Source organism: Olea europaea, chromosome 12 (genome assembly GCF_002742605.1).
Source record: "Olea europaea var. sylvestris chromosome 12, O_europaea_v1, whole genome shotgun sequence".
NCBI lineage: Eukaryota > Viridiplantae > Streptophyta > Magnoliopsida > Lamiales > Oleaceae > Olea > Olea europaea.
In genome coordinates, this window is record NC_036248.1 from 21647963 (window position 1) to 21672372 (window position 24410).

The following is a 24410-nucleotide window of genomic DNA, read 5'->3' on the forward strand; positions in this document are numbered from 1 at the left end:
CACAATTTATAGCCGTACGACGTTTTTATACAAGATTAATGCTAAATGTACAGGGATCACAGAACCCCCCCAGATCAGACACATGAGCTGAACCCCATATAATTAAAATATTGTCAAAAAAGTCTCATCCACCCCACCTCTTATATCTGATCAGAACCCCACCCTGTACGTGTATCGTCTCTTTGTATACAAATTCAGATTTGCTGAATTTTCTGTTGTCCAAGCAATGAAGAAATTCTGAGGATTGCTTCCTGCTACAAATCAACTCCCAGCTCCATTTACTGCAACCCAAATACATGACATGTCTGTGCCATTCCATCATCACAGTATTAATTCACTGAACCAATCCTTTATTTGCAACAGGAGTCCTCTTTTTTGGCACTATAAGGTAATAATCCCAACAATCTCAACCTTCCCGAAAACGAGCCAAAACTCTATCATCTCTTCTACGGCGTCTTCCGATCACAACACTTGAGAAAATTCAATAAACCTTTGACTAACTTAGATAGTCCATATTCTTAAAATAGAGGATTAACACGTTCAATTATATCATTATAATACCTTAGAATCAGCATCAAATTCTAAAAATTTCATCAACTCATGTTTGAATTAGACGAATTAGTCGTGCCTACCACCTTTTGGACAATATTTCCTAAAGTGACAAGTTTGTTCACAATTTTATCCACCTTTTTTTCGTGGAGATGCTCTTCTTTCAATTTCAACAAGAAGTGTCGAAGAAGCTATGTACTTTAGAAAAATCGAAGAAAGCTGAATTGAACAAAGAAGTTGAATAATTTTTGTGCTATGAAGTTGGAGACAATGTAAATATGTATTGCATTGTAGATTTAATTTGCAACTGCACTCTATTACTTCTCGGAGTGGTTGATTTCCTATTCGATGGTTTTTTCAGCATTCAAGATAGTCACACATGTGGGCCCCAACCATGAATAAAAAATGCCAAAAAAAATTTCCTAGCCCCCCTACTATGAATAATTTGGTAACCTTTTGTAAAGTTATAGTTCTTTAACCGCAACATAGTCCAATTTTGATAGAAGTAGGTTCTCGAGACAAAAACATACAAAATTCAATCAAATAGTTACTGGACCCACGTGATAAAATGTAGTAAAAAAATAAATAAATAAATAAATAAAGGATAAAAGAAAAAAAGAGTGTTTTCTTTGTCAAGCTTATATATAATTCATTTATTTCTTTTAACAAGACGCTAGTAACAAGTTGAGCATTGGGCAATTCAATCGGGGTACCTTGACCATCGGACCAACACTGAAAATTTTGAAAAGGAAACAACTAGTTCTTCAGGTTAAAAAGAACCAGACCAGACCAAAAAAATTAAAAAAAATCAATCAATCTTGATCAGGTTCGATCACTATTCTTCCCATAGAACTGGCTCTAGTATGATTTTTTTTTTTCATATTTTAAAAATAAAATTTAAATATAAACTATCGTGCAAATTTTCTTATATCTTTAAACTATAAAACTCAATTATTCTTAATATATATAAATCATAATTCCAGTGAGAGATTATTGCCCCTGATTGGGCCTCCATTTTCTCCTATTTTGTCTCATTTTTTTTTTTCAGTACTCATTTTAAACCACATTCTTCATTAAGATAATATTACACGCATATCAAAATTTTTTCCCTTTTTTTAATCATAAATTTCCCATCAATCTACTATTCCATAATATATTAAAAGAAATTAATGAGACTCAATCAAGGTCATAATAAAATATTATTGGAACTGAATCAGAATTTGGTTCTACAGCTTTAATTTGAAATTAGTAGTGTCACAACACGGTCTAGGTGACACAAGTGTCATTATATGAATAAAATAATTCCACCTTTAATCGAACATATCACATAATTTTACATAGACCAATGCCCTAACACCACTGATACTATATAGCATTGTTCAAGTAAAAATACCCGCCCATCCCCCCTAGTAACAATTTCCAAATCAAACATGGCACAAAAATGAAAATCTTCAGCAATTATAATATAAACCCTTTACTAGTTGAAGTTCATTTTTCACATTAATTTCTCCAGATTTCACCAATTCCCCAGGTTAATTTATAGACACCTTAGCTGTTGATGACTGCAGCTTTTGCCCTGCTCAGCTGCAGTTTTAATTACCATACATATTACTGCTTCCACTTCAATACTAGTACTAAATGCTAATTTTATACTGCTGTTGTTGCTACCTTCCTGAGTTTTTTGAGTATTCACCCTTGGTGATTTATGTAGTTATACTGCTACATTCTCAAAGATTCTTAAATGAAATTCTTGACTCAAAAAGGAAATCTTGGTTCATGAAAGGTTTATGGCTCTTAAATTTAGCCGTGAAGTGGAACCTATTCGAAAAATGCAACTTTTATGCTGTGTTTAGTAATCCCAACCGAACCATAAGCCCTGGCTTGTTTTAACATTTTAGTCACAGTCAAGTCAGTCTGTGGAAGTCCATTCTAATCATAGAACCTGTCCACAGCAAGAATAGTTTGAATTTTGAATACTAAATTGCATTTTACAGAAGAATTTTTGTTAAAGCATAACCCAAAATGAACAATTCCAAAAAATAATTCAGAACATGCAATAGACGTTGCTCCATGAAATCAAGTTTGTGGTACAAGACATGCATGTTTATTATGCAGTATAACGACTGGACCTTGAAAACAGTGCATTCAAACATGTTAAAAGGTAAATGAAAAAATAACAAAGCTTCCATTTCTCAAATAAGTCATTTCAACTCAAAAGCATATAAATGGCAAAACTCTGATGACAATTTTGCTACAAGACTTGAGCCCATTAGTTGGAGACATCGAACGTAGAAAAGAAACTTCTAAGCTTCCACTAGGGCAGCATAACAAAATGCCAACAAAAGATAGAAATGTAAATAAAAGCAAGGCAACTCTAAGAATCAGCAATAGTAACCTCAACCTCGACCCCGGGTTCAATAGTAATTGAAGTAATCTGCTTAACCACATCAGGTGAGCTGAACAGGTCAATCACTCGCTTATGAACTCGGAGTTCAAATCTATCCCATGTGTTTGTACCTTCAAATTAAAATTACATAAAGAAAAATATCAAATCTTGTTACCAATAGTGTCAAGCAGCAGGAGTTCACAATTTAAGGTAATTAAAAGAAAACATTTTAATGAAAAAATACTCCCTCCCATTTCTCCACATTAATAATGCAGTACTGATATAGACAACTTCAATTGCAATAAGTTTTAGCCCTTGTTTGACCTCCATTCTCTAAAAACTCATTTTTCCTCAAACTCATTTTTAATCACATTCTTCTAGTATAATAAATTTACACAAATCTAAAACTTTTCCCTACGTTTTAACCACATTGTCCAAAAAATCACTATTTCAAAACATTTTATTTCAAAAAAAGGGGCTCAAACACACCCTTAAGTTGTAATATAAAGGCAGAACAGCTGAGAATTGCTGTAAACAAAATCTTGAAATAGAAGGTAACCGTTACATACTTATCCAGAGACCATGTTCAGTGGTAACCAGATTATTCTTGTGAACAGTCACCAATATCCTTCATACTAACGAAAATAGAAACCAATCTCAAAATTGAAAACAGATACAAAGTGTAGTCTCTGAAGAGGCAACCACCCATAGCATACAAAAAATGGAAATCATTTCAAACGGAAAAACTTTTCAAATGCCTAACAGCATAAAGATTGAACTTCAACAAACCACACGTTCCAGAATGATCCAAGTTTCAGAGTTCACAAGCAAAAAGAAAAAACAAAAAGAAATGATGTTCCTCTAAAACTAAAAGTCTAACTCTTGAAACACAAAGCACCAACAGAATTTAGCACCTTACTACAGTCTACCTTATCAATAAGAAACAACAGAATACCAATATCAGGTACAAATTAGCGTTTGAACTGAGCTAAATAATATGATGCATAACAAAGTCCTCCACAAAAGGCAGTTGCAAACTCCCCGTTAATAAATGAAAATAAATTTTTTATAATTGTGCTAGATGTAATACCTTCACCACAAGGAGATTTCCTAGTAGTGATGTGAAGAACCTTGGTGGGCATTCTCACTGGTCCCTTGACTCTAAGCCTCTTGTCCTTGGCACCATGTACCAAATCAGCACACACTATCAATAATTAAGGTCAACCAAAAAATCAATTTTATATTAAATAATAATATTGGAATTATCAAAAAAATATTTACTAATCCTTTTAATTTTAAAAACGAAAAAGTATAAACATAATCCGAGAATCAATTTTGGACGATCCCTGTAACTGGTTATAGTCTATGCAGCACTAAAGTAGCCACCCATAAACCTAGGTCAATTATACTTTCAAGCTATTTATTTTACCAGATATAAAATTTCAATGTTATTTCCTTTATATGCTCCTGTTCATGAACTACAATAAACCAATGTGGGAAAAAAATGATAGTAGATAATCACTTAATTCAAAACCAATATAGTAACACGATGAATACAGTCCAAGCCAATAGAGTAAAGTAATACAAAAATCATTATCAGGACTACTAAGATGAACTGAACACGCATTTTATAGCATTCTCCACAATAGTAATTGTTGCAATCAGACAATTAGTAGACTACGATCTAAGAATCCAATCACATTAGAACAGGATAGCATACCTTTCTCTAAATTCTTAACATTTTTGGAGGAGAGAGTGATACGGATCTTGTGAATTTGTTCCTGAGGCTCCTCCAATCCAGGTTTCGTCGGCTTCATCGCTGCGTACGCCATAATTTCCCTTTTCTTTTCTTCTGCAATACAGACAGGGTAAAATACTATTTCATGCTTGTAAAAGACATCAAACCCAAGTTTACATATATGAAACAAATATTCATATAACGAGATCGAGCAGCGGAGGAGATTACCAGAGGTGGGGCACGGCTGCGGTGCTGGGAATGCGTAAGAGCTTTGCGATTCGACGATTTGGAAAAATGAGCAACTGGAGTGTTAGTTGAGCTTATATACGTCCAGGGCAAGGGTTTTTCAATTTGTTTACTGGGCCTCTTTTGGAGTTTTTGTTTGATTGGGCTTGTTGGGCAATATTTAATTCTTACAACTTAGACTTCGAGCATCTATACGATACTATTTATGTTTGAAATAGGGGTATCAATTTGACTCGTTAGCTCGGACTGTTTGTGACTCGAACCGAAAAACTCTATACTGACCTGACTCGAGACTCAAACTGAGCCCCATTTTGGGGTGTCAGGCTGAGCTAGAGCTAGCTTGTGTGGCTTGACGAGTCACATAGGCTAACTCATGTCGCAGATCATTTTCGATCCGTGATGAGCTGTCCCTTAAAAAAGAGGAAAAAAATGAAGCTACAACCAGCTACACAACTGTCGACAAGTTGCAACAGTTGATGCTGCCTTTTGCAAGTAGCTATGTAGTTGTCTACAAGGCAGCTTTTTATTAAAAAAGAGAAAAAAGAGTCGGTTCAGCTTGACTCAACTCAATAAGGCTTGAGCTCAAGTCTAAATTTTTTGGTCGAGCAAAAGATCGACTCAGCTCAAGTCAGATAAAAAAATTCAAACCATTTTTACTCAAATTGCATTCAAGTCTGAAGTTTCGATTCAACTCAATGACATCCCTAAATGTAAAGAATAAAAAATTTGGCACATTTCAACAAATCATTTACTAAAGCATTTAATTTTTCATTTTTTCAATAAGTATTTATTGTTTTTGTCATTGTTTTTTTCCCCCCAATATGAAATTTTAAATAATATCATTTATTGTTTAAATTACTCAAATATTATTTAAACAATGAAAAAAGTTGAGAATTCAAACTTGCAATTATTAAGTACAATTAAAAATAAAAACACTTTTCTTGCAGCTTATGTCAAACATATTGCCAACTTAATGACTGAAATCAAGAAGTTGAAAAGGGAAGTTGAGAACCTTTTTCAAGGGTGGAACTCTTCTGAAAAAACGTTCTCAAGAGACTGGTAGAAGAATGGATACAAGGCGTCTGACTGTAAGAGAGAGAATGCAACATTGCAATTGAGGGATTTTGATAGGAACTAAGTTGATGAAGAAAAAACGATAGTAGTTTTTCTATTTTTAATAGCGATCGAAGCTATGTCGACGAATGTATTAAAGAGGTTGGGGATAAAAATTTGATTCAAACTTTAATATAAAATGCTACCTATAATGTGGCACACTCAATCTCTAAAATTTATGCTTGAAGGAATCTCTAATTTTTCTAGCTTGAACGGAGTGATTAATTAACAATCTTCACTCTTTTCATCTATGCTCATCACAAGACTTTAGCATTGATGAGAAGCTTCACCAAAAAGAGAGTTAGGCTGGGAGTCACTTTGATTTGCAATCTCTCTTTCTTTACAATACAAAGTTTGCTTGATAAAAAACGAGAGTCGAGAAATATGATGATGCTCAAAATTCATCATTCACAAATAGGTAGATAGAGTTTGACACTTAATCTTGATAAGATTACATTTTTTAAGGATTCGTTCAGAGCTGAAATTAAGAACATTGTGTTCGGAACATGTTGAACGGAACTACGTAAATGTCTTATTCATGACCTCTTGGAATAACTTTTGGTACTCTATTATCGAGTAGATCACCTTACTGAGCCGGTAATATAACCGATTCATATATTTTTGAGGTACCATGAGTTAAATATTGTTTGGAAGATCAAAAAAATGATGCTCTGGTAATAGCAACAAAATGATTTCGAAAATATACTTGCAATATGGAATCCATTAATCACTTAGTGAGACGATCGTCATTTTGAGGATTTTTCTGTAAGCAATCAATAATGAGCTCAACAGTTTGATGGGGAAATAGTTTGATTATATTGATTACATATAATTTGGTCAAGGGAAAGTTCGACAATATCTATATGATTACACTTTACCTAAAAGTTTAACTTATCACTTTTATGTGTAACCCTAATTTGGAATTATATGTATACCTATTGAGAGCCACACTTATAAGATTCTAGGGTTCTCAAAAGGGAGACAACATAGGTAGGGCTTATGGAAAAAAGTTAGATTATTTCCAAAATAGGCTATTTTTCTTAGGGATATCAATTAGACATGCTGACTTGAGAGGCCTATGGCTCGATTCAAAAAAAGCCCAAGCCAACTTGGCTCGAGACTTAATGGGACCAAACCTTATTTTTAAGCATTGGCCCGAGCTCAAATCAGCCAGTGTGGCTCGTCGAGCCACATAGGCCAGCCCGTACAATTGGCCAAAATGGTCCATCACATGGGCAATTTACAACTCGTTACAGGCCATTGTGGCTCGTGAACATGGTGTACATTGTGTGCCAAACCAAGCAACTTGTAGCGTGCCTGCATACTTGCTGGCAATTGCACAACTTGTAGCGTGCATGCGTACTTGCTGGCGATTGCGCAACTTGTAGTTGGTTGTTAAAACATTTTTGAACCATCTTGCGCAGCTGCCTATGTAAACACATTTTTGAATTGCTTGTGTAAAACATACAACTGTGCGTCGCCAACTCGAAAGCTCAAGTCGAGCCTTGTTTTTATGTCGATCTTTGGTTCGGTTCGAGCCAAAGAAGCTCGAGACATTTTTTACCTGAGTTGCATCAGGCTGCAACCTTCAATTTGCAAGTCGGCTCAGCTCAATTGTTTTATATCCCTAATCTTTCCAAAATGAGAAAATACAAGAAAATTGAGTTTTCTTTTGCAAAAGGGTTCGCCACCTAGCTCTATCTGAAATTTAAGGAGATCAAGGGACAAGATTCAAGGGAGGAAGGGGATTTCACAAGAAAGGAAGATAACATAAACTTGGTGTTAGATGGTCATGAAAGCATATTTTGAGGGTAACGTGCTGCGTTTTACAACATTTTCGATTTAAGATATTTTTTATGATCTCTTAATAGATTCTAAATATCAGCTTTTTATTGAAGCCTTTACATCAATAAAATTTTCATTTTACTTGGTTTTTGGTATTCAATGCCAACTATTACTAAACACTAGTCCACTTGGAGGAAAATTATAAAATGAGGAGAATGCTCACAATGTAAATAAAATGTAAAAACAAAATCGTTGTTTCCTTTTATAGATAACTGTTTAGTCAAACGAGCTGAACGTACAGACTCTACTCTTAGAAGCCCTTTACAAAGGTCTCACATGGGTGGGGTCGATTTTTTTTTTTCTTTTTTTGCCATTTTCTATTGCACCAGGCTCCGCGTGGGGCTGACCCATGCTAGGAGTCTATAATTCCCATGTGAATATTTCCTCAGTACACAGGGATTTATTCTTGGGAAAATTACGCAAAAACCTACATTTTAAGTATACATTTCACTTATGAAATCTTAAACTTTTCTTTTCACAAATCAAGGATTAATTATTTAATTAAAATTTATTAAACCCACATCTCACCACTTCTCTCTCCTTATCACAAAAATCACATCTCACCATTTCTCCCTCCATCACAGAAATAACCTCAAAAATACCTGGCTCCGACAACAAAAACGAGAGAAAAATTTACTCCAGCGGCCGCGTTTGGAAGGAAAAAAATGTACTCCAACGGTCGATCTGCTTTGGGGGTAAAATCTTGGGGGGTGCGGTGGTGGTGGTACCGATGGTGATGTCGGTTGCAGTGATGTTGGTGGTGTCTAACGAAAGGGTTTGGAGGCGATCGAAGACCAAGAGAAAGGTTTGGAGGAGGGAACTGGAAGAGCCACCACCAGCAGCCCGTCTCCACCACCAACAGCAAAGTTATTATTATTAATTATAGGGATTATTTATAAGTTAGTTTTTATCAAATGAAAAAAATTTGTAGAATATTTCATTCTAGCAAAACGTTAACGAAGCTCATCGGCCAATGAGCGAGGTTTAAGGTCGACGATCAATGTATGGCAATAGGATCCTCATTTACATATTGTTCGATCATGTTGACCAAAAAGGGATAAATATATTTTGGGCACTCCAAATTTATGGTATGTTTAACTTTATTAATCAAGTTAGCATTTTCTGATAAATTTTATTAGTAGTTTATGTTTTATATGTTAATTGTGACCTTTGTGACTAAGTCTGTGTTAATAGTGATTGGATGTGCGAAGTCTGTCCGTATTAATTGTGATTGATTGTGACTAAGTCTATCTTTATTATGACTATTCGTGACTAGATCTGTCTTACTTGTGACTGACCAAATTAACAGTGGCCTGATTACATACATTCGAATTAGACTGAACTGGTCACAGACAGTCACTTTGAAGACAAACTGGTGTGGAATGACAATTTTTTTCATCCCATTATTCTCTTATCCTAAAAAAGGAAAGAAAGAAAATGAACGAGAGCTACTTTAACATCAACCAATTCTATTTATAATTCCAATTTTGTGACCTAAAATGTGTGATTTGTAATTAAATTTGTAATTGTGACCTATAATTTGTGTCTTCGGGATTGATAAATAAATTCTGATCAATTATTTAATTATTTGTGATCAAGTTTGTGTTAACTGTAATCTATTGTGACCAGGTCTGTTTTTACTGTGACTGTACGTGATCAAGTTTGTATTGACAATGACGTGTAATGAGACATATTTTAAAAATGATTGTTTGTGACAAACCTGATTACATAAAGTGTGTGACCATTTATATGTTACTTGTGACCCTGTGTGACAAAAGTTTGCGTTATCTTGGACTGGCTGTGACCAATAATTTGTTGAATGTGACATGTTATTTGATTATGACCTGTTATCACAATTATTATCAAAAAATTTATTTGACCAGAAACTAATCTAAATTAAAGACTTAGGTTACAATCAATCGTGATAATATTTTATGGGTGAATTCATGAAATTGTGGCTAAATGAATTCGATTATTGAAATTTTGAGATTTGGATTCATCAATTGTGGGAAAATACAGGTGAAGCTGATGAAGGTAAGAGAATAGTTGAAAAGATAATTGATTAAAAATGTATGTTTATTTTAAAGATTCTCTAACGAATAAATTTAAATTTTCTCCCAAAATTCTCCCCTTTGCCCTCTCTCTAGAGTTTCCTCTTTCTCTGTTCTCCAGATTTTTTAACGATTATAAATTTTAATTTTTTACCCAGAACTCTCTCTCTCTCTCTCTCTCTCTCTCTCTTTCTCTCTTCCCCCTGCTTATGGCTTTACTCGTCTCTCTTCTCTGTAGGTTTGTACGCCATCGTGAAGGATTTCATTTTGAATCCATGGAGACGACGCTTTTTATGGAGGTTTAGAGGTAATTGTGAAGTATGTTAGATGGAATCAATGATGAAAATTTAAACTGGAGTATGATTGAAGGGCTTAGGTGAAAAAAGACCGACAAAAGACGATGGGGAAGTGTTGAAAGAAGCCAAGAAGATTAGAAGCACGGGTTTGGTTGTGAATGTAAAGGTGGAGTGTGTGTATTATGATTTAATACCTGATTTATGAAACTTTTTAACAAGTTTGATAAATATGAAATTGTATTCTTAATGTATTGTAATTATGTATTTTTCCCTTTATTCTTGTTTAATACTTTTTTCATATTTTCCTTTTTCAGGAGTCGCACATTTTATTTTTTTTTAAATGAAGATAAAATATAATTTGATCATGTATTGATTTAGCATTCAAAGGTTACCTTCAAATTTTCCCTCTCATGCTACTTTATCTTATAGTTATCACGTTTATTGGTTTAATTCATTGTATGTAGAACTTTGCCATAGGTAGGATTCATTACTAACCACGAAAACTAGCTGAGCAACTTATTTGAAACAATACTAGCAAAACTTCTTAACTTACAAGACACCATGGGAGTGTTACATTAAACTTTACTAAGATCAGAAAATGAGTGACGCATCATAACAATTGTCATCATGTTGAGTCGAGTGTACCAACATGCTTATGTAGAATATCAAGACCCCACAACAAAATTAACTCCAAACACCATGGCTGAAAGAACCTAGAAAAATATTAGATCAAGAACAAGCAGCACTCATCTTTAGGTTTAAATCAACTCAACAATACACACGATTTCAAGAAACAAGCAGCACAAAGTTTAAAATCATCCGAACTATACACACGCTTTCACCAATATGATAAGGGTTGTTTGTAGCAAGTCCTAAATTCTAGTGACAATGGGTAACATAATATTCCTTCGAACTTCCAAACAAAAAATTGTCTGCCAACGAACAAAAGGTAAAATAACAGAATTACGTGGGTATATGAACTTCTGCGTGCCAAATGAAAAATCTACGTTATAAAAAGAAAAGTCAGCTTCCTGCTCATCCAAATGCACAGTACAACCCTTCAGATTACCTGCAATTATAAATGTCACAAATAAAGAGTATATTAGTCTCTCCAGCAACTAAATAATCATAAACAGGACCTAGTATCAAACGTGACAAGTTTTTACGAGAACAAACTATATGTCACATGAGAAGACATAAATTACAGAATGAGACAGACAACCCTTAAACATAAGAAATTAGAATTTCGATATATTTTTGTACATCCGGGGTTGACACCCCGATTGACAGCCCCCTCACAAGAGAGAGGGGTCCACAATTATTTTATTATGTGTGGACCCCCTCTTATGAGGGGGGTGTCAACCCCGAATGTACAAATAGCAAAGTTGAAGAAATTATGATTCTCAGTCAACAAAAGAGAATAGACAGTGCTCACCAAAATAATTCAACAAGATGGTCGATATAAAGCTACACATCAGTGAAATGTTTTAATTAGAATCAGACAAGACATACACTGACTTTCTTCTAACCATTTCCCTTAGTCCCTTTTCTAGCATAAGGTTATATTCGTACAAGGAGATAGGTAAAAGAAAGGATAAGAATAATCCTCCTTGGTGAGGTTGAGTCCTCCATTATCTTTTTGGTACATTGAGAAAAACCGCTTACCTTCCCCAGTAATTCTAACTTAAAACTCAATTAGGCTATTTTTCTTGTGCATAGGGTTAACCAAATGGCGTGCATGGCAAATCACAATGGTCCTCACCTACCTACCAATGTGACACAAACATAATTGGTCTGGGGCACAAACACCTTGTCTATCATAGAGATTTTGCTCGTCTTAAAACGCATGTCAGACTCATATATTTCACATGGCAGTTGGGTTTGGAATGATCATCCAGCATAAATGCATAAAATAGATGAATTTTCTATATATTGAACAAAATGGATTGTCAATATTGAGCCTTGACGCTTATCTACTTTCTTCAATTGTGCAATCGACAGAACAAATTTCCTCGTATTTTAAGCCTATTCTTAAGTTTCTCTCTCTCCACACTTAGTAAGCCAACTGACATAACTGCAATTTTGAATGAGGTGAGATGATAGGAGGAGTTAAACCATTCCTATCTCCTCCTTTCTGAAACTTTGGAGTGCATAAGCTTGGGTGATCTTGATTTCGTAGTCCAGTCACTATCCTCATCGTAGATGAACATGGCATTTTCACTTCTATTTTCTTTCGAGAAGGAATGACACCGTGCCTTAAAAAGCAGTGTAAACAAATATATTCTGCGGTAATTTGTCTTCTTTTATTGTGTGGTGAAGCTGGAGAGGATTGAGTGAGCAAGAAGAAAATGAACTGATCACAGAAGAAAGAAGCTAAATGCGTAATTAAAAAGTTCGTCTTCTCTTCATAAGCTCCCACATAATCCGGGTAAGAAAGTGATGTTTCATGAGTTTCTCCAGCACACACCTATTTCTTCTCGAATCAGTTCATTTTAGTGATCTTAACGAACTAAAATGATCAAAATCTACACCTTTCCATTCCACCAGTTTACCTTAGAAATATAAACATACAATGAAAAAACTCTTGTTAGGTGGTGGAAAACCCAAAAACTTAATTTCAAATTCAAAATTGCATCAATATATGATCTTGAAATCCCTAATCTTTTCCCTTCTTTTTCTTGGCAACAAAAATAGCATTAGTGCAAATTATTGGCCGTTCCTTAATATCCAAATGCAACACAAACTAGCATTGATATTAACAATATTATTCTTGCTTCACCTAACAACGTCAGGTGACTTGGGAAATCATCATGCAACTCATACAATATGACACTGAAAGGTAGTGTTAACATCTTTAGTTTCCGATTTGATGCTTATTTTAGGAAGCATAATAAAGGTTTTGATTTCATAGATTTTATAATATTTTCCTACGTCAATTTGTTATCAGAGCTTAAGTCATTTTCCTTTGGCCAAACAAATTTCATGAAGTTTCAATCAGTATTCAAACATCACAACAGCAACTTACAGGTACAAAAATCAGTTATTAAATCAAATTTTTTTCTTCTTTGTAATAAAACACAAAAACAAAAAAATACTACTAATAATAAAAAATGTCATATAATACCATTTACAATGCATATAACTACTACACCTACAACACATCCTTAGGCCACTACCACGATCATGTACATTTCCCTTCCACTTATCAACACAACTATCCTTTATCGAGGATGTACATTCTTCTTCTAGGCAAGTTGCTTTGCAATTATCGGACTTTGATGGTCTCAGTGGACACGTTTTATTTTATGATTGACTTGATACTCTTGAAAAATTCTTTGACTTTCACAGCTTAAGTGGCTTACATTGTCTTTATCATGCTAATACGTCTCTTTTCGATTCTACTAAGTGTTATTGGAAGTCATAATTGTGTGATATTGATCCCTGAGTCAACAGCCCGTCACTTTGTGGTATGGGATGAAATGACTATTAAGTAATAAATACGCCCCTGTATACTATAGAACTCAATTCCTAGATCAATTCTTTTTGCACTGTAAATAAGGTACACTACTATTATTGATATATTGTCCACTTTGAAGAGCTATTGCACAATTATGATATTTATGAAGCTCCCCACATTATAGATTCTATTCTCTTAATGGCCGCTTAATAAAGTACCGGCAATCCAATCCTTAGATAGCACTTACCAGAAATCCAACTTTTGTTACATATCCTTCTATCCAAACCAAGCATGTCATAAGCTAAGTCTACCACCTCAGTCTAACAGTCACCTCCCAAATCTAGTTGTATTACTCTTGAGGAAGATAATGAGATTTTTATTGTTGAGCCCAATGAAAGCTTTGATACTTTCAACATAATTGAACATGACAAAATAGAGGAGTTACCTATAACATTGTCACAGAAACATGTAAAGAAAAAGTATTTGGATCATGTACTTGAAACCAATCTATTTGATTGGCCATCACACTTAAATGAAGGTTTTGTTTCAATATAGTAAAATTGTATCATTGTCGGGGCACATTCGAGCCACCGTTGTTACAATCATTTATTTCTGCATGTCAGTCTAACGTGCTAGTGTATTGTGCTCATCATGTGGATTTTGTGATAGTTTTTGTGGATAAGTTGCACATGTTGTTACTTTTTAAAGTTCCTTGTCGCTACTTGATTAAAAGGAAAAATCATCCACTTGGTTGCATCATATTCTTGATGATGATTAGCAAATTCAGTTTTCGTCACATGATTGATTCCCTTTTTAAATTAGGAAGAAAGATCGCCCTCCTTGGTTAAGAAGTTGCAGTTTATCTTGTCGGCGTCGAGTTCTCTCATTCGGAGAGAAATGATGAACTATTAGAAAAGATAATATTTAATTTAGGTTCCAATCTCAATGCTTATTTTAGAAAAATTAATTAGGATTTGATTTCATAAATTTTATAATATTTTCCTACTTCAATTAGGACTAACTTTAAACTCTATATTATGCAATGTAATTCTGAAAGCTTTTGATAATGAAATAAAGATATTCCCTCCCTCTCTCTTAAATTCTGCTTCCGTTTGTCTAATTCTTCTCCACTTTCTATCTCCCTCCTTGTATCTTCCCCTCCTCTTCTATTTTCCCTTTTCTTTCTCTTCTTCACTCCCCTTTCCCTTTCCCCTTCTCCTATAATCGTTTGATTGCATCCTACGTCAATAATGTTAACTTCTTTAGCAAAGTATTGTCTGTAGTAAGAAATTTTCATATCAAAAATAAGAGATTATAACAAGTAAATGCCAGTATAAAAAAATATTTTATCGCAATACAATATAGATGCTGTATGACTGAAAAATAGTTTAACGGGGTACAATGAGAAGGAAGAGATAGAAGTATCATTTTCCTCAATTTGGAAGTTTTAAGGAGGAAGAAGAAAAGAAGTCCAAGAATAAGAGTGCTCCTTCACATCGGTGGTCCTTCCATGAGTTGAAAGTATAAGTGGGAATTATAAGTAGGGGAATTTATTTATTTATTTATTTTTTAACTTTTCAAGCTATTTGTTCCAGTTCTACCAATTTTATTCTTCTTATCTGCTTAGAGGTAGAGCCGGGTCACGTACCTTCATTTCCCCTTCATAACTTAGATATCGAAAAAATAAAAGAAACCTGCTCTTCTTTATTCTTTTCTACATTTGTAAACAAAAAGAAACTTCTTTTTTACTTTTTAGAAACACCTATAATGTCCTTACGATTCGTTTCGCCTTTTCAACTTAAATCTCAAAAATGCAGAAACAATCACACTTCCCTCTTCGTAGTGCCAATACTGAGGGACAAAAAAGTAGCTGAGGGAAAGAATGGAGAAGAAAGCTTAAGATATGAATGAAATATAGAGCAGGGTGTAACGCACAGGCACCACCACAACCTTTTCATTCACGAGAAAAGTTAGCTGCACTTGTAAGTTAGGCAAGTGCAACATCTAAATCGTGTGTTATAACCTCATTCGCGAGTACATCAGTACAGTAATCATTACTCTTGCATGTAATCATTAGTTGTCGCTTTGCAACAATTAGGAGGATATTACAGTTCTGTACTCCTAAATTATCAAATGCTGGTATTCATATTAATTACTTTTCCGAGTTCTCTGACTTCTGCTCAACTTAAGAACTTCAATTCCACAATCCCTCAAATCTGCTAATACCTAATATAAACGCACAATTCAGCACACAACTACAAGAAATTTTCACAATCATGCGTAACAAATGATTACCTAACACAGTCACATTTCCCAGACCTTTGTATTTGGTACCATTTAACTAAATTATCGTGCAAAAATGAAAAATTGAAAAAATTAAAAAACGGGAGCGAAAAACAAAACGTAAGAAATTTGCGATCCATAAACTCACATGGGCGGGAGAAATTTCTTCTCACTTGGCAACCATGCGAGCAATGAAGTCCTCGTACCGGATCTTGCCGTCGGATCCAACCTCTACCTCCCGAATCCACTCATCAAACTCCGAGGGCTCCAATTTCTCCCCAATACTTGTCAAAATATGCCTGAGATCCGAAACAACAACATACCCAGTCCCATCCTTGTCCAGCACCTTGAACGCATCCCTTAGCTGGCGATCAAACGGCTCAGGCTTCAAATGCTTGGACATCAGGTCCAAAAATCTATTAAAATCGAAAGGAGAATTCAAATTTTCCTCGACGATTATGGATTTGAGCTGCGCCTGAGTCGGGTTTCCTCCGAGTGAACGCATCAGAATTCCCAGCTCCGACGGGGCGATCCTGCCGTCGCCGTCGGTATCGAAAAGTGTGAAGGCTTCTTTCATGGAGGAAACCTGGTCATTGCTCAGATCTTTCCCCATTTTTTCAGGCCTTTTCTATGACTTGTCTCTGTGTTGTTGCTGGCTTTGAATCTGCGACTGTGAACGTTTGTTTGCGTAGATTTTGCTGCAAGTGGAGGGGTTTGAGCGTAATTAACTAAAGTTTAGGGGCATCAATTTCTATTTTATAAAGGGTAATTATGCCCTTGTTTCATCCCCCGTTATTTCTAAGGAAAAAGTCAGGGTAATTATGCATCAATGTTATTTCTTAAGAAAAAGTCCCGAGTACAGAAAATGTTGACATAATTCATATCGACGTTGATATGGCAGTGCATGATTGAGCTTTTTAATCTCTCTCTATGATTCCACATCATGTGTTGTGTCTCAAAATTTTCTATCAAAATTCCGTGCATGATTGTATTTCTAAAAGATAATTATATTATCATCACAAAATTTACTATAATTACACCACAATTAAAATTTATTTTTAATAATTATACCCAACAAATTTACAATTATACTCTAATCAAATAAAAACTAAAAATGAAAAATCAGTACCAAGACTTGCAGGTCCCGATGTAAACACTATACAAGCTCCCCTCCTCCCCGGAGTATCTTTTCTTGGAGGAAACCTGCACCCAACGCCATTCATGGGGATAAAATCTCACATATGACACTAGAATAGGTTACTTTGAGTCCACGGACACTTTGATGTTGAAAATCAACAAGGTACTCAACGATCAAGTCATGTCGATCACCAAATTGATGTGGGGTCATCGAACTGCTCTTCGCAAGCCTTGAGAGGGGTATGGTCACATATAGAGATACGGATGTTATGATCAACATTGTGTTCACGAGACTTGGCATGAGGGTGGTATACAAGGCGATAGTAGGGTTGGCAATGCGCCGAGGCCCTTAATGCCACGAGCTCAGCTTGGCTCGAGCTCGATTCGTTGAAATTGGGCGAGCTCGGCTCGGCTCACGAGCTCGTGGGCTGAGCCGAGCTTCGGCTCGTGGGCTCGCCTAAATTTTTTATTTATTTATATATATAAAAAATAAAGAATAGAGTTTTAAAAATAAAAAGTGTTAAAAAATAAAAATAATTTAACGAAAACAAATTTTTATTTTTTTTATTTATATCATATTGTAATTTATAATATTTTTTATAAAGTATAACCGTATAAAATATTTATATAATAAAAACGAATTTTTTTTGAAATACATTTACAAAAAATATTTTTTTGATTTCTTTTTAAAGTTAATAAAGAATAGGGTTTTGAAAATAAAAAGTGTTAAAAAATACAAATAATTTAACAAGAACAAGTTTTTATTTTTTTTATTTACATCATATTGTAATTTGTAATACTTTTTATAAAGTATAAAATATTTATATAATGAAAAAGAATTATTTTTTGAAATACATTTACAAAAAATATATTTTTTTGATTTCTTTTTAAAGTTAATAAAATATAAACCCTCCTCCTTTATCCGGGCTTGGGACCGGCTACATCAATTTTAAGTAGGCGGAGTTAAAAATTGTACACGAACAACTTGTTGTAACGTGTACAATTTTTAAAAAAAATTAAATTTAACGATTAAAAAATAAATAAATAATTTGATTAATATAATTAAATCAAATATCACTTACCTGACGACATGCAATTTCAGCGTATTTATCTTGTAGTCGAAAATGAGCGTCCTGCCAATCCTTCACACACATTAACGCTTCCAAAACATCTTCTTTCAGTCGGCTCCTGACATCAGTCAAAACCCTTTTACCTGCACTAAAAGCAGACTCTGAAGCAACAGTGCTAACTGGAGGTGTCAATAGATCTTTCGCAATTGCAGAAACAATTGGCTAACGTCTTTCATACTTTCGCCAGAATTCAATTACTTCTTCTGAAATTTTTTTAATTGTTCTGCCTGTTGGCATATTATGATTGAAATAATCAATTAATTCGGCAGGCATCGCATTTTGAGTTTCGGCCGATGTTTGATGAGATGCAGATGTAGACGACATGACACTAGATGTACACATTGCAGTTGCATCAATATATATATATATATTTCACCCATTTTCATTCCAAAAAAGGGGGCCAAATGGGGTTTATTCTTCTTTTCATAAAATTGTCAACAGTGTGGTGTATCCAGAAAAAATTGTTTATGTTAAGAATTTATATAAAACCGTGGATAATTAAGTAATTCTAATTAAGGTGATTTAAGTAAATAAAAAAATTGATTAAAGTTGTTGTGTAACAAGTAAATTTTGTTGTAATAATATCATTACCCTTTCTAAAATATATTTTTGTCTTTCTTATTTTAAATCACACACTATTCAATAAAATAATATTATACATAAATTCAAAACTTTTTTATTTTATTTTTTAGCCACACGTTCTTCATCAATCTATTTCAAAATTCATTTTTCAATAAACACGGGGACTCGAATAGGCTCTATAATACCACCACAAAATAAACTTATTACACAACAATGTTATTGTATACTTAAATGAACTTAAATAAAATTACTTAATTAACCATTTAAGAAACTATTTGGTGCCCATTATTTTAAGGAAAAAGAGTTTTAAATAGTATTTTCAAAGAGTGTATAGCTAAAAAGTGGAAAAAAGTTTTGATTCTGAATGTATAATATTTTATTATGTAAATATATAGTTGAAATCATCCTGTAATATACGGTGCAAATTCTTTAAATGGTTCTCTTTACCCACAATTCATTAAAAACATCTCTCTTTGAAAACCTTTTGAATAACAAAACAATAATTCTTAGGCAATTTAGATTGTCGCGCACAATTAGTAGAGGAGTCTCCATTAAAAGCCCTATTCAAAATTGCAAGTTACATATCCATAGACTATAGTAGGTCTAAGTACACAAAAATCGACACCGCACAGCTTTCTAGTAAGTGCCTGTACTTTTAGTTAATGGTATGTTGGATAATTTTCATGCGAAATCTGTTAGAAAAACACGATTTTCCTAAATTAATATTGACAACATATTAATACAATTATATTAGTTATTTAATATAATGGGCAAAAATCAAGTGGCCTATTTTTTGTATGTCCATAGACTACTCAAATTAATATGGACTAAGTGAGTAGATACCAGCTAATATTACTCTAATTAAGGGATAATGGGAACCTTAATTAAGTAGTATATAAATGTTATTTTGGTTATGGTCCCCAATATACCAAATCATACACTCTTTTCCCTTCTCTCCATCAAGAAGAGAAATCACGGTCCCATTGAGGAATAAGGAGATTTGGTTGAGGAAGATCACAAAACCACCCTCTTCATTTGCATTCATCGGTACGTAGTCGATTGTCGCACATAATGTTTGCTCTAAATTCTTATAGGTGATAGGTGTATCAAGCATTAAAGTTTTATTGATTTGATCAATTACGTATTTAGTTCCCGAAATATTATATCGGGGGTCCATTACGCATGCTAAAGGAAATAACATACGTAGTCGATTGTCGCAGTAATTCCGCAACAGTAGGCAATCGTTTACAATGGATACAAGTATATTATTTGAATCTGTGAATCCTAGTAATTTAGAATGATGTTATTTAAACTTTAATTCCATAGCAATTAAAATTTCACTAAAAGTAGGATCATTTTTATATTTATGGAATATTCTTGCAATTATATAAAGACGTTCAAACACCATACAACTTGTGGGATAATAAACGCCAGATAAAATCTTTGTAGTCTCATAAAAAGATGTCAAAAATCGTTTAACTTTCAAAGCTAAAATTTTAAGATATGAATGAAATATAGAGCAGGGTGTAACGCACAGGCACCACCACAACCTTTTCATTCACGAGAAAAGTTAGCTGCACTTGCAAGTTAGGCAAGTGCAACATCTAAATCGTGTGTTATAACCTCGCTCATGAGTACATCAGTACAGTAATCATTACTCTTGCATGTAATCATTAGTTGTCGCTTTGCAACAATTAGGAGGATATTACAGTTCTGTACTCCTAAATTATCAAATGCTGGTATTCATATTAATTACTTTTCCGAGTTCTCTGACTTCTGCTCAACTTAAGAACTTCAATTCCACAATCCCTCAAATCTGCTAATACCTAATATAAACGCACAATTCAGCACACAACTACAAGAAATTTTCACAATCATGCGTAACAAATGATTACCTAACACAGTCACATTTCCCAGACCTTTGTATTTGGTACCATTTAACTAAATTATCATGCAAAAATGAAAAATTGAAAAAATTAAAAAACGGGAGCGAAAAACAAAACGTAAGAAATTTGCGATCCATAAACTCACATTGGCGGGAGAAATTTCTTCTCACTTGGCAACCATGCGGGCAATGAAGTCCTCGTACCGGATCTTGCCGTCGGATCCAACCTCTACCTCCCGAATCCACTCATCAAACTCCGAGGGCTCCAATTTCTCCCCAATACTTGTCAAAATATGCCTGAGATCCGAAACAACAACATACCCAGTCCCATCCTTGTCCAGCACCTTGAACGCATCCCTTAGCTGGCGATCAAACGGCTCAGGCTTCAAATGCTTGGACATCAGGTCCAAAAATCTATTAAAATCGAAAGGAGAATTCAAATTTTCCTCGACGATTATGGATTTGAGCTGCGCCTGAGTCGGGTTTCCTCCGAGTGAACGCATCAGAATTCCCAGCTCCGACGGGGCGATCCTGCCGTCGCCGTCGGTATCGAAAAGTGTGAAGGCTTCTTTCATGGAGGAAACCTGGTCATTGCTCAGATCTTTCCCCATTTTTTCAGGCCTTTTCTATGACTTGTCTCTGTGTTGTTGCTGGCTTTGAATCTGCGACTGTGAACGTTTGTTTGCGTAGATTTTGCTGCAAGTGGAGGGGTTTGAGCGTAATTAACTAAAGTTTAGGGGCATCAATTTCTATTTTATAAAGGGTAATTATGCCCTTGTTTCATCCCCCGTTATTTCCAAGGAAAAAGTCAGGGTAATTATGCATCAATGTTATTTCTAAGAAAAAGTCACGAGTACCGAAAAATGTTGACATAATTCATATCGATGTTGATATGGCAGTGCATGATTGACCTTTTTAATCTCTCTCTATAATTCCACATCATGTGTTGTGTCTCAAAATTTTCTATCAAAATTCCGTGCGACGAGCCGCTCGTGGGTGAGCCCGGCTCGTGGCTCAGTGAGCCAGTGACCAAAACGGTCACAAAAGTGACCGTTTTGGTCACTTTTCAGTGACTGTTCTGGCCGCCAGAAGGGGGGGGGGGGAAGAAAAAAAAAAGTTCAGTGACCGTTTGGTCACTGAACAAAAGTTCAGTGACCAAACGGTCACTGAACAAGATAGGCTCGACGAGCCGTCCACGAGCCCATTTTTCACGAGCCGAGCCGGCGAGCCTCGAGCCGGCTTGGCCCAATTGACATCCCTAGGCGATAGGCCGATCGCGTTCTACAGTCGAGGCAGGGACGATAGGTGGTGTGCTCGTCGGGCTCGCTATTATGAGCAAACAGGCGACCGTTTGGTCACTGAACAAAAGTTCAGTGACCAAACGGTCACTGAACAAGATAGGCTCGACGAGCCGTCCACGAGCCCATTTTTCACGAGCCGAGCCGGCGAGCCTCGAGCCGGCTTGGCCCAATTGACATCCCTAGGCGATAGGCCGATCGCGTTCTACAGTCGAGGCAGGGACGATAGGTGGTGTGCTCGTCGGGCTCGCTATTATGAGCAAACAGGCATTGAAACAATATGTGCCCATCCGAACACTTAGTTTTCTTTTTCAAATTTATTTTTGTTTTTATCTGGTGGGATTATGATATTTATTCCATTAATTAACCATTTACTTTTTGTGATCACATGATGGAAAAAGGTGTGCTTTGTTGCACCAGTGTGCTTGTAGGTGGAGAAATATACGAGGGATGGTTTTAGCCTTCAGGTCGCGGATTTGGATGAACCGTCAGACGTTTTAATGCCACAAATGCTGGATAAATTATGGAAATGTGCATTTGTGAAGCCTATTAAAGGGGTGCCCTCTTGCTTCCTTTCTTAGTCCCGCTCATTACATTATATTTTAATTAAATTTTCGAAACCTTCACATGATTTTAATAGCAAGTATGTAGAGTTCCATTTATGACCTACGTTGCTAACAAATGTTTTAGCAGTCATCACCCCTAGTTCGGCACAAAAATTTTCAAATGCTTGTTTTCTATTAGGAGAGATCGTAATATAAACTAATGCATTCCTAATCCTTTGAAGTTCATCATTTATATGTTTTAAACCATCTTGCATAATTAAATTCAAGATATGACACACACAACGAATATGAAACAAATACCCATCAAAATCAGGTTGAAGTGCCCTACACAATTTATCGACGACTACCTTATTAATGCTAGCATTATCAAAAGTAAAAGATCGAATTTTACTCTCACAATGATATTCTCTAACAATACTGATAATAACATTATATATATTATTAGCATTGTGAGGAAAATCAATAATTCTAAAAGCAATAATTTTCTTATGCATGCACCAAAGTGGGTCTATATAGTGTGCGGTTGCAGCTATATATGCTCTTTTATTAACCCCTTCCCATATATCAGAAGTTAAGGATATAACGCCCCCATATTGTTGCAAATTCATAATTAATTGTTGTTTTGAATTATTGAAATAATTTATTGTATCGGCACGAAGAGTGTTTCGACTTAGCCCAATGTACTTCGGTTGTAGATATTCTTTTACGAACGAGACGAAGTGTTGGTTGTTTGCAATAGCCAGAGGCAACTCAGTGGCGGCAACAAATTTCACCATTCCAGTTCGAGTCTCGTCCTCCGAATACGCCCACGTGGATAGGGGTGAAGTTGTAGAACCGACGCCTGGACTGCCAAATTGTAATTGTGTTTGACCAGCTGGAAGAAGTCCATGTCTGGCTGCACATGATTTGTAGTGGCGATTGAAATGAGTGGTATCAATTCCTTTTTGTCATACCAATCTTTGTTGGCAGTATTTACATACTGCTTTAGATTCTGCAAGGCCATCAACGACTTTTCCCGTTGAAATCAACTTAAAGTGATCCCAACATTTTGCTTGTTTTTTGGCCTTTTGCTTTCCCCTCGCATCTGGGATATTTAATTGATGATCTTCATCTTCATATTCCGCTTCGAAAATGTTAATATCATCCAAATCAATTGGAACAAGCTCTCAACAAATAAATGTTGATCCATTTCTGTGATTGTTTATGATGAAATCTTGACTAGATGAATATAAATGTAGTGAGATTGTGAAAATTGAAAATTGGATGAATTGAAATTGTAAATAATAAACTGGAAAAATTGAATTGATATTGTATATTTTGCAGCACAAGAGAGTAAAAACTCGATAATTGATATAATAAAAGATAGTTAAGACTTGAGAGAGTTGTAATCTTGGAAGAGATTGATATGAAATTTTTTTTTTTGGGGGAAGGGGGTATTTATAATAAAAAAGGGGGGAAAAAACTGAACAAAAGTTCAATGACCAAACGGTTACTGAAAAGTGACCAAACCGTTTTGGTCACAGGCTCAACGAGCCACGAGTGGGCGAGCGTCTACCGCCCGGCTCGTGCTTGGGCTCGTGATTTCATGAGCTCGAGCCGCCCACGAGCCTCTTTTTCACGAGTCGAGCCGACTCGGTCCAATTGACATCCCTAACGATCCATTAATTTTGTTATATTGAATATTAGAATCTCAGTAAAACTTTAAACCATCTAAATAGGAAAATTTGCCGTAACCTCGACAAGTAATTAGATATAATGTTTCGTATAAATCTAAAATTTCTTGTAATCGACATTTAGGGGCAAAATTAACACCTCATTGTATAAAGTACAAACAAGGAAAAAAAAAAA

General features: G+C 35.1%; 3 protein-coding genes across 3 annotated transcripts; all 3 read right to left on the bottom strand.

Annotated features, from left to right (window-relative positions):
• Window positions 1-2709: 2709 nt before the first annotated feature.
• LOC111406066 (40S ribosomal protein S20-2-like) lies at window positions 2710-5001 on the bottom strand. The gene is made up of 4 exons (XM_023035258.1): window positions 4902-5001; window positions 4656-4787; window positions 4026-4139; window positions 2710-3066 (listed from the first exon to the last, which is right to left on the bottom strand). Exons 2-4 carry the CDS (start codon window positions 4765-4767, stop codon window positions 2924-2926), a joined length of 369 nt encoding a protein of 122 aa, XP_022891026.1. The 5' UTR covers window positions 4768-4787; window positions 4902-5001; the 3' UTR covers window positions 2710-2923.
• A 5927-nt stretch (window positions 5002-10928) lies between these two features.
• Window positions 10929-21426, bottom strand: LOC111406068 (probable calcium-binding protein CML13). Its single transcript, XM_023035260.1, has 2 exons — window positions 20845-21426; window positions 10929-11293 (listed from the first exon to the last, which is right to left on the bottom strand). Exon 1 carries the CDS (start codon window positions 21307-21309, stop codon window positions 20866-20868), a length of 444 nt encoding a protein of 147 aa, XP_022891028.1. The 5' UTR covers window positions 21310-21426; the 3' UTR covers window positions 10929-11293; window positions 20845-20865.
• On the bottom strand, window positions 10956-16691 carry LOC111406067 (probable calcium-binding protein CML13). The gene is made up of 2 exons (XM_023035259.1): window positions 16113-16691; window positions 10956-11293 (listed from the first exon to the last, which is right to left on the bottom strand). The coding sequence occupies exon 1, from the start codon at window positions 16575-16577 to the stop codon at window positions 16134-16136; it is 444 nt and encodes a 147-aa protein (XP_022891027.1). The 5' UTR covers window positions 16578-16691; the 3' UTR covers window positions 10956-11293; window positions 16113-16133.
• Window positions 21427-24410: the final 2984 nt, after the last annotated feature.

Bases quoted from the DNA above. Each gene is read 5' to 3' on its own strand.
- LOC111406067 (XM_023035259.1), bottom strand. From the start codon at position 16,577: ATGGGGAAAGATCTGAGCAATGACCAGGTTTCCTCCATGAAAGAAGCC.
- LOC111406068 (XM_023035260.1), bottom strand. From the start codon at position 21,309: ATGGGGAAAGATCTGAGCAATGACCAGGTTTCCTCCATGAAAGAAGCC.
- LOC111406066 (XM_023035258.1), bottom strand. From the start codon at position 4,767: ATGGCGTACGCAGCGATGAAGCCGACGAAACCTGGATTGGAGGAGCCT. The intron at 4,140-4,655 runs GTATGCTATCCT...AATTATTGATAG, and splicing joins TGTTAAGAATTTAGAGAAAG to TGTGTGCTGATTTGGTACAT. The intron at 3,067-4,025 runs GTATTACATCTA...TTTAATTTGAAG, and splicing joins GAAATCTCCTTGTGGTGAAG to GTACAAACACATGGGATAGA.